This window comes from Desmodus rotundus, chromosome 11, assembly GCF_022682495.2.
Source record: "Desmodus rotundus isolate HL8 chromosome 11, HLdesRot8A.1, whole genome shotgun sequence".
Taxonomy (NCBI): Eukaryota; Metazoa; Chordata; class Mammalia; order Chiroptera; family Phyllostomidae; genus Desmodus; species Desmodus rotundus.
The window spans coordinates 50,891,708-50,903,156 of record NC_071397.1 but is presented as its reverse complement, the minus strand read 5'-3'; the positions used below and the strand labels follow the sequence as shown (position 1 = coordinate 50,903,156).

The 11,449-nt window shown below is 33.6% G+C and overlaps 1 protein-coding gene across 2 annotated transcripts in view; it reads right to left on the bottom strand.

Moving 5' to 3' along the window:
- Positions 1-4,438: 4,438 nt before the first annotated feature.
- Positions 4,439-11,449, bottom strand: part of MANEA (mannosidase endo-alpha) — a 38,629-nt gene continuing 31,618 nt past the window's right edge. For both annotated transcript variants that reach the window (XM_024551731.4, XM_045188606.3), the window contains exons 4-5: positions 8,817-8,893; positions 4,439-8,096 (exon numbers count right to left, since the gene is read on the bottom strand). In XM_024551731.4, coding sequence (XP_024407499.2) covers positions 7,439-8,096; positions 8,817-8,893 — 735 coding nt within the window. In that variant the 3' untranslated portion in view covers positions 4,439-7,438. The remainder of the gene's footprint in view (positions 8,097-8,816; positions 8,894-11,449) is intronic.

The following is an 11,449-nucleotide window of genomic DNA, read 5'->3' as shown; positions in this document are numbered from 1 at the left end:
TAATCAAAGATATGCCCTGCCCTCAAGGTGCTTATAGCAGAGAAAAAGACACTCACGTATAAAAGCTTATCTCAACAAAGAGTAACAAGTGCTAGAAGTGTTCTGAGTGCCTAATCAGTGTAGCGTAGGGAAAGGGCTGGTGTAGGGAAGTACTTCTAGATAAGTTGACCCTATAGTAAAATGAGTTTGTTCAGGTCTAACTCTCCTCAGCTGTGGGGCATCGCTAACTTCCTTATGTATAGTTTCTCTAACTGCAAAATAAATAAAGGCTATGTCAGAATATTGATGAATTTTGTATAAAATAGCATACAATACTTACTAAGGTGTTTGATACACACTTATTAGAAATGCTATTAGAAATCCTTTCTTCCTTGGTTTTTTGGTCCTACTCTCTTCCTTTTTCCAGTAGGAGTAAACAAAGTGAGGAATAATGCAAGATCTCTCTCTCTCTCTCTCACACACACACACACACACACACACACACACACACACACACACACACAAGACCTTCAAGGGGTTATGAAATAAAAGTTGTGTTTGGTGATCCCTCTGAAATATTGCAGAAGAAATTTTAATTAAGAAAACAGACGAGACTATCACTGTAGGCATAGGACAACAGTGGGACATCTTATATACCTTATGAAGAAATTTGTGCTTTATTCTGTAGGCGATTGGGAGAATGACGTTGACTCTGATTGTAGAGATTGATTTAAAGTGGTTAACACTCTAGATATATAAACTAGTTGAGAAAATAGGCCAAGTGAAAAACAATGTCTTGGATATAGACAGATAGTACAGAGAGAGTAGATTTAGTAACTGTCTAGGGGAAAGAGGAACCAGTACTTGACGTTTGACGGGATTTAGGGCCTGAAAGTGTGCTAAGAACGAACCCTAGGTTTCTGGTGGTGTGGTTGAAATGATGAGGTCATGAATTGAGACAGGGAAGGAGACTAAGGAAGATGAGCCATCCTACTAGTGGACGTGGGACTGTGGGCCATATTGTAAAGATAGGCTTAAATGTATAAGAAATTGCCAAATCGTTTTTGAAAGGTGAAATATTTTATACTACCACCAGCAAAGTATGAGTTTTAGCATTGTTAGTCTTTTTAATTTTAGCATTTGTATGCGTGAATTGTGCTTTGGCATGATACTGGAATCATATACCAGAAAGATCTTTTTAAGAACCTTAAGAAATTTGTTCATGATGCACTAGAGGCAAGGTGCTGATAAAGACATCATTCATAATAATGTTGTGTCCCCTTTATGAGACTCCTCAAAAGGAATTCTCCTAACACCAAGGCAGCTATATTTTTTCTTGAGACATTTATTTGTATCGTGTACTATGGACTTTACACAATATATAGGTGATTTGATGTCATTTATAAATCATTTACTCAAAAGTTAAGAATTAAACTTGTGACTGCCAGTACAGCAGTTTATTTGCCCTAATACTCAGTTTGCATTTAACGCTGGGCTCAGTAACTGTACTCCTACCCATGCTCTACTTTTCACTGAGACTGTATCATCACCTCATATATTCTAACAAATCACTAACATCCTTTTTGAAGCAAAGTACATAAAAAAGGCAGGCAAGTCGAGCAAGCAAGACAGGAAGGTTCAATGGCAGGCAGGCAGCAAAAGGACTGAAAGTACCAATAGGTTTCAGTAAAGAGAGCTATAATTTAACCGAGTTACTTACAGTTTTTTGTTGTTTTTTTCCTACCTACTTGCCAAGCCTCAAAAATGGATTCAAATCTTATAAGCAACAGAATAAGAGCATCCCAGGTCACTCTCAGTGAATATAAATTAATTCAAATCAGTATTTAAAAACCAAATTGGGAGGAATAATAGAGAAGACTGTCCAACAGATATGAACCCAACTCATTTATTGGGGTGCTTTAATTTCTGATCTTGCATCAGGAGACTGAGGAAAGCCCTCACAGAAAGAGAATCCTCTTCAATTCACTTTCACTGACTTATCTCTTACTGTAATATACTTGGAATTTGTCCAGTAATCATCCAATGACTAGTCACACAAAATCCTCAAGTATTAGAAAATGTTGAGAATATTTTTATTAAAATAGTTTTACATTCTTTGTATGAGGACACATATTAGTGACCCATGACATGAATCCCATCAGCAAGTAGTTTTTATAACTTTACATTATTTGCCAACGTTATGATTAGAAAAACTTAGGTAATGTACAGGCATAAATACATCCTCAGTTTAGCTGCAAAGGGTAACCCAGACGGGAGCCGAGGAGCAACTACTCTTTTTACGTGAGAGTTGTCCGCTGTCCTTAGCACTTCATCTAGAGTCTTACGCCTGACGCCATCATGTACAGTGCCTGACAGGTTCCTGTAGGTTTCTGCATTTTGACACTAGATATAATGTCTATTTGAGAAATTTATTTTAAAATGTAACAATAAAATAAAGTTTGCCTCATATAGGAAAGAAGGTGCTTCTTTTCTGGCAATAACAACAAGATACAGTCATACCTTGGCACTTGTCAGCTTCAAAAAGCATCAAACCCTGTACTTGTTGCATTTTGACAAGAAAAAAAAAAAGTCCGAGGACTCGGTGCTTGGTTGGGACTCAGAGCACTTGCTAGACTCGCGTGAGTCACGATGCGGCCCGCAAGAGAAAACGCATCATCATTCCGCACTTGGCTTTGGCACTTGTCACGAGTTCCAGAGCAGACTGGTACCAAGTACTGAAGTACCACTGCAGTGTCTTGCATTAACCACTCAGAAGCCCAATACCAAGTGTATCGTCAATCATATGTACTCATACTGTGCGTGCAATTTTTAATTCCACCGTTATTTATATATTAGTTTTGTAATTACTTTTTGTGGAAAAGTATTTAAAGTCTTTTTGAAATTAGAGTATACATCCTCTAATAAGAGGAAACATTACCTGACCCTATTTAAGAATGACTCAAATTAAGAAATGAAATGAGGAAATAACATATATTAACAAAACATTTTATTTGGGGATTAAATGAAGTCTAACTACAAATACATAATACTCATATGAAGAAAAATAAAATAGAATTGGTGCTCAACTCCTGTTCATATCATTGTCATTAAATATTTTTCTTACAAAATGCCTAAAAAATAACGAGCGTAATTTTTAAGAACTCACTTTAACTAAATAAATATAGCAACATAGTAAACTGTCAAGAAGATAGTGATCAGATTTACAGTTGACTTTTTACATGGAGTCAGGGATTGGATTGCTCCACTTTAATGGCCTGCAGCATGGCTAATATCAGTCTGGGTAATTAAAAACAACACACAGAACAGCAGTTTTCAATGAGTATTTACTTTGCATGTGAAAACAAGCCAGTGGTGGCAAGCTACTCCTAGGTGGCTGTGTTCAAACATATAAATTCTAAAGTTTACTACATGCATTACAATTGAATTTCTTCTAAATATTTTTCTATTTTGCATTTCGTATGTTTAAGATCATGGTCCAGACCACATTACATTAGATACAATTATCAAGTTAACATAATGATATAGTGGTCTGATAACAGTTTTTGTAAAACTGACTCAAAAATACATTTATGCATAGACAATTATAATTAATGTATTTATTTTAAATATTATGAGTAGTTGGTTTATCACTTCATGGTGTTTAAAATGATCTTTGTTCAGATTTCTATCCTATTCTTTCAAAAAGTTAAAAACAAAAACATAAAAACATGGTGATGTAATCATATACCACAGGTTGAATTATATGTAGAATTATCTTACAAGGTACATCATTGCTTTGTGCCATGAAATAGTTACTTCAGTGTAGTAGCTTCTAAAATGCTTTTTATCTTTATGTTTACATTTATTGTCAATTTTGTATATTAATTGAGAAACTTGAAATTCAATATATCTGAGGCTTTTAAATGAAATCTAGAACATTCAGGAGAAAAAGTGCCACTTGTTTTGAGTTTAGTAAGTTTTTCGATCTATGACTAATTGCTTATTAAGTCTCAACTATTTTATCTTTTGATGCCATAATTTAAATAGTAATTGTATAATAACAAAAGCTAATCATTGAAAATTGCTCCTCCCTTCACTGATAGCTACAACAGAATGGCACAACTTTTTTTTCTGATTTGACTAGGAATAAATTAGTCTCGTAGTCCCTGAATTTTCAAATTTAATAACCTTACATTAAGCACACAATAACATTTAGCTTTACGTGGTTATATAACAAAGTCAGTATAAAATTTAATTTGAAGTACATTTTTAAAAACAGGAACATGAGCCAAAAAAACCTCTTTTGCTTGTGGCTACATCAATTTTTTATTTTGAAACTGTAAATATTTATTAAAAAACCTGAAATTTACTAGTCGTAAATAGAGTACATAGTTCTGTACTGTAGGACATGAGAGTGTCGACCTTAATTCACAATTGAGATGCGGATTTTCAAGCACTGTTTCCACAAGCACGATAGAGTTTAAGGGCAGTCATAGGATTTAAACTGAGTAACTGAGTACTTTGAAAAATCAGTACATTATGAACTTGGCAAGTTTTTCAGGTGGCTTGTTACTTTTGCTGTTTTGGGGAAAGATCAATTTCCTAGAGGATGTCAGAGCTAATATATGATTGTGCCTAAAGGATAAAATAGCACACCACCTCCCAAATTAAAAAAGGACACATTTTTGTGTGTGTAACTCAGATTCACAGCTTTAAAAAGCATGTACAATTGAAGATACCTACTTTGTAAGTGCTGCATATCTCGGATAGAGAAATTATATAGAGCGTGACTGAGCACTACTTTTCTCCTGTTGACAAGAAATGAAATAAAACATTTCATAAATAGAAAAGAATAGATTTTCATATCTAAGATACAATATATTTCATGTATGCATTTATTAGATGAAAGTTCACTACTCCATGTAACAGAAGTCATTTTTTAGTATACATTCTTAAAACAAAAGAAGTTAACATATAACTGACATAAACATTACTAACAACCAGTTTTGACAGTACTAGTCCTTACAGGGAGCAAAGAAGGAAAGATTTGGTCTCTACACAGTCAATACAATTGGACTCATTAAACTGTAAAATAATTCACTATGATTCACATATATTATACTGTCTTTCCTTTTAGCAATTATTTTAGTTTACTGAATTAAAACCTATAGTTTTAAAATTAGGAAATCATTCTTTGGTCTTACTTACTTGTGATCAAACTCTTTCTAGTCAAATGGTAAAAGCAACTGTAACAAATACCCGAGGAAGAGTTTGAAAGCGTTCCTCCCTAAGAATAGCAAAACTGTTAGAGACAATTCTTCCTAATAACTTTTTAAAGGAGAAAAGGAATAGAATATTCATATAATTATAAATTAGTAAACCATTATGTGATCAGATTCCAAACATCCTTCCCTCGATGGCAACTTCCTGCAATGAAGACAAAATCTGTTCTATGTTACTCTGAAATCTGACTGTTCCTGGCTGCTGGGGTGATGAGCTGGGAACCACAACGCAGGTCAGAGGCAAACCGCGCTGTAGCGGATTTTCTATTTCTGCAACAGGGGCAGGAGGGTAAGGGGTAGTATGTGTGTTGAGGATTTGCGGACCTTGTTCTTATACACTCTCCCTTTATCTTAGAACTATTTCATAAAACTCATTTCTTGTCATACTGGGTTCAAATATACAACATAAGCAATGATCAAAATTCCTCCATAGTAGATATTTCTCTAACCAAACATTAATAAAACATGGTATATTATAAGATATTATTAGGTATGACATATTTAGAGTTATCCCTCTGATAATATATAATGGCTAGCTAGATATTAGAAAAAAATCCACAGGTTTGAGTGTTCCTGTGAAGATGCTTGGTTATATCAATCAGTGTAGTGATTGTTTCCTTGTAATTTCCTATGGACAATAGATTACTTCTATTGTACTAATTTCCTGAGGCCTGATCATTCTCTGAGAAACGGCAAATTCTTAAGTTGTAAACATGTTATTTTACTTCAAAACCACAGCTTAAAAATAAATTTCATCCTCTGATAGGCTATTTTATAATGAATTCCATGGCCAATTTGTTTCAGAATGTGTTAATACTCTGAATATTTATATGTATTATGGTTTACTATTACCCTATTGCTTCTCTTTAATAAATAAGAAATAATATTCATGTGATAACATATATATTAGATTTTTTATTATAGTTCTAGTTAAAAATATTAACTGAATAATATAATGTATTCTATGCTCTAGTTTTTAAAGTAAAGAGATTCATTCTTAGCTAGCATACAGGTGATTAACCTGTCACAATATGACAAATAACTACCCACAAGTATTTAACCTAATAGGAACCATACAAGAATAATGATTAAAATTGGAATATTATTATATATAATAACTAAAAGTACTGTCTTTTAAATAGAATATTATTTCTATCATTAAGTGTTAATCAAATGTCAAACTTCAGGAATGAATTTAAGACATAAAGAAATTTTCATTTCTTTGTCCCTAAAATCCTATAAAAAAGCTAAGTAAATGTACTTTTGGTATAAATAGCTTAAAATATTAAATGAAGGCAATCCAAAAATAGTATCAACTTTTTTCTTATCTAACAGTTGGTCTCTGATTAAATTGAAAGACATGGTTAATAGGATAACAAGTTAAAGACTGACAATATACTCTAAAAATGGTAACATTTTGGGCATTGTATCTTCATAATTTTGAAACTATGTTTTCTTAAGTAAGATGCTATCATTAACTTTTCTAAAAGAACTTTCTATGGGTCTAAAATCTGGGATTCAGCACTGTACAGCAGACGCATTAGAAATCCAAAGCATCTAGCATGCTATGGGTGCCCGAAAATCTGCAAACGAGGGTTTCTTGGACTGCAGAAAGCAGGCCCTTCTAATACAGGATAGTTCACAGTGAGGTTTAAGGTATATGATTTTATTTTTCTTAAGAATTATTATTAAAGTTATCCATAATCCAAACCCTAATACAATAAAGTTGATTGAATCACTGAAGAAGCTGAGATGAAACACGTACATTATCTTTTGGGTCTTTTTTCTTCAGTCTGTATAGGAAACACACAGTTCTATGTCTTTGGGCCAGAATACAAGCAGGATTTAACTGTGTGCTAACTACTCTATGTAACAAGCACTTATCTGTTGTGAATAAAAGTTAAATTGCTATGAAAGCAGGATTTCAATGTTGGTCAGAAAATTAGCAGATGATGGCACAGGGAATGTTTTTGCACAGTTTCTCTCAGGTATTTTCTCAGTGCAACATGGTGAAGGGCAGCAATGATAACATCACTACCTTTGAAAAAGTACAAATCATTTTCATAAAAGATAATAGTAACAATGCAAACTGATTTTGACAGTTTTCTTTCCGTAACACAAAACCAAAGGCATTTATTGAAATGAGGTGATGTCTATAATCATTAAATGTTAATGAATTAAGAAACAGGTAGCTGGTGATCTAATGCATAAGTTGTTCTTTCCTTACTGTATTTTGCAGACCACTTGCGAGTTAGTTCCAGATAATGACTTGGTTTATAAGGCCAGTAATCCAGGTACACTGTATTACCGGTTCTTTTGGGAACAGCTTTTTCAATCTGAGTTCCTTCATGCCACTCATTAAAAGAAGTGATGGAAATTACACTGGGGTGGGCTTGGAGTGCAGCGCTCAGGGCTGTTTCATAATACTTCCCATTGACTCGGTTCCGAGTGTTCTGGGTGTTCCACGGACGGATGCTGGTATCTATGTATCCTGGGCCCACACTTGGGATAAATATTAGTTGGAAGTGATCACAAAATAATTTTAACCTACCCCAGTTCTCATATGATGAGCCATAAGTAAAGCCATTTGTGGCAAAATATGTGTAAATTCCATTAAAACCACTTTGAAGGATATCATATTTATGTTTATCTTCTACCAGAAGTGCAATAAACAACGCATCATAAGGAGAATTGCGAATGCTCCAAGGCCCTGAGATGGTTAACAGATTGGCCCATTGTTCAGGCTTTGTAATATAGGAATCATAGATGTAAAACATAGGAAGAGAATTGCCGGTCTTAGTCTTGTACCTGTAAAAGGCTGGATGACTTCCGTATCTAGAATATAAACATAGGTAAAAGTGAATGAACATTAACAATTCACTTACCATACACAATAATTATGTACTAAAAATGAAGGTACTCATAGTTTATACACACTGTTCACCTTCCCCGGGGAGTCAGTTGTGTAAGTGCAATTATTAAAAATGCATTTCAGTTTTATACATTAGGAAATGAGATACTAGATATATTAAGACATTACCAAAGAAGAAATCAATGATCTTATATTGAGGTACAAATGTTGACTAACACCATGAAAAGCCCATTTTCCACATGACGATATAAACTGCTTTTTTTGTATCACTGATTAACGGCCCACTGTTGCTGACAAGTTTCTTTGGGAGAGTACGGCATCTGTCACAGACTATTATCAGTCATGCCCTTGAACAAAATGAAGCTGTATTAATAGATTGTTTACTTGTAATCAGACCAAATAAATAAAATACTCGATGTGGGCCCACTACTATAGAAGCAGTTCACATTTTATTATCTGAGCCTTCTTTTAAAAAGACAAAACTCTATAATCATAAAACTTAAAAAATAATACAATTTAAAATGTTGGTATAAAGAAAACATAAATAGCCTAATAAACAAAGTAAAATAATAAAGACAATCTTTATTCACACAGAAAGGAAACTGTAAGGAACTTCAGAAATGTTTCTCAAAATGACTGCAATGCTCATACAAAATTAGTTTATAGACAGAGAAGAAACTCACTTGTCTATAATATACTTGACATTTTCATACATGTTTTGGTCATCTCGATTGCTATATGGTTCGATGTGAAAAGTGACCTAAAACAAAAATATTGATTAGAGAAAGAATTACCTATGATGTAAAAGTATATCCCACATTTTAAATTAATCCCTTGATTTAATAACCTTAATTTAAAATGAATACTTATTGAACATAGAAGTTATCAGAGAATTTTAATAGTAATAACACTAAGAGCTTTCTCTATTAAATAATATGCTAAATGTTTTATACATTTTATGTCAGTTAATTCTGACGATGCTGTAAGGTACTATTCTCACTTTCTATGGGAGACCATTCAAGTTGGGACAGGTGCTGAAACTTGTCACACACAGCCAGCAGGAGACATCTGAGCTCACTGCTGGGGTGTTCAACCACTGTGAGCTACTTCTTCCTGTATTCCTTACAAAGAATAAATATGGATATTTCTATATTCAAACACATCTCTCTTTCTTTTGGTCATAAAAATAAAAACATGGTCTAGAAAAATCTGGATTCTTTTTTCAGATGTGATTAAGTGTACACTTATATGGAGTCAGTGTCAAATGCCTTTAAATAACGAATTCTTCCGTATAACTAAAATAGCATTTTACAAAATAACATATGTTTAATTTGTACTATTAATATCCACTAGTACTATAAAGGGCAATAATTTTCAGAATGCTTGTTATTATTGACATAGTTTATATTTCTCTAATGTAATAGCAAAAAGCAGTAACCAAAAATATTTTTTAAATACTGTGCACAGAAGACTCCATTTCTTTACATTGAGGTAAGATACGGTGTTTAATAACACTATCAAAATTCCGGGTGTTCAACACTGTAATTCAACATCCATTTTGTGTTCCCCACAAAAAAGTCTAGTTTCCAATTTCACCATTCATTTGATTCCCCTTACCCATTTTGCCCCCCCCCAGTAACCATCAACCTGTTGTCTGTATCAATGAGTTTTTGTTTTGTTTTTATATTGTTTTATATTCAAATGACTGAATCGCATTCTACATCTTTCTCTCCATCTGAGTTTTCACTTAGCATCATACTCTGGGGATCCATTCTTGTTGCAAATGGCAATATTTCATCTTTTTATGGCTAAGGAGTATTCCATTGTGTATATGTACCACATCTTCTTTATCCATTCGGCTGTCAATGGACACTTGTTTCCATAGGTTAGCTACTGTAAATAATGCTGCAATGAACACAGGGGTGCATATATATATTTACAAATTAGTGTTTTCATATTCTTCAGATAAATACCCAAAAGAGGGCTTGTTGGATCATTTGGTAATTCTATTCTTCATTTTTTGAGGAACCTTCATACTGTTTGCCATAGTGACTGACCAACGTACATTACCACAACAGTGTGCAGGGTTCCAATTTCCCCACATCCTCTCCAGTGTTTATTTCTTGTCATTTTAATAAGAGCCATTCTACCATGTGTTAGGTGACATCTCAGTGCAGTCCTGATTTGCATTTCCATAATAATTAGTAAAGTTGAACATCTTTTCATGTGCCTATTGCCATCTGTATGTCTTCCCTGAAAATATGTCTATTCGGGTACTCTGCCCATTTTTTAAATCAGGTTTTGTTGGTGGTGGTGACATGAATTTTTTTACTTTAGACATTAACCCCTTATTGGAAATATGTGCATATATCTTCTCCCATTCAGTTGGTTGCCTTAATATTTTGATGGTTTCCTTTGCAGCATAGAATCTTTTTAGTTTGATATGGTCCTATTTGTTTTAGTTTCCTTTGCCTTTGGAGTCAAATTCACAAAAATGTCACTAAGACTAATGCCCACTCAGTTTATTAATGATTTTTCTTCTATATATCTTATTGTTTCTCATCTCACATTCAAGTCTTTAATCCGTTTTGAGGTAAATTTTGTGTGTGGTGAAAGACAGCGGTCTAGTTTCACTCTTTTGCACGTGGTTGTCAGTTTTCCCAGAACCACTTTTGGAAAAGGCTTTCTCCATTGTATGTTCTTGGCTCCTTTGTAGCAGATTAGCTACAAAAGGACAGATTAGCTGTCCTTGTATGTGTGGGTTTGTATCTGGGCTCTCAACTCTTTCCCATCGGTCTGTAGGTCTGTTTTTCTGCCAATGCCATACTGTTTAAGTTAGTATAGTTTTGTAGTATAGTTTGAAAACTGGAGCATGTGATACCTCTGACTTTGTTCCTTTTTCTGAGGACTGCTTTGGCTATTCAGGGTCTTTGTGGTTCCATGAAATTTTAGGATATTTTATTCTATTTCTGTGAAAAATGCCATTGGGATTTTGAAAGGGAGTGCACTGAATCTATAGATTGCTTTGGTAATATGAGCATTTTAACAATGTTAATTCTTCCAATCCATGAACACAGTATCTTTCCATTTTTGTGGGCTTCTCCAATTTCTTTCAACAATGGTTTGTAGTTTTCAGTGTGCAGGTCTTTCACCTCCTGTGTTTAGTCTATTGCTAAGTATTTTATTCCTTTTATTGCAATTTTTATACTCATATTATCTTGAATAACTCTTTTTAGATGCAAATTATTTTTCAAGTATGTTTCCATTTTATATAAAAATGATACCATATCTAAGCAAATGTGTCAAAATGATTTTT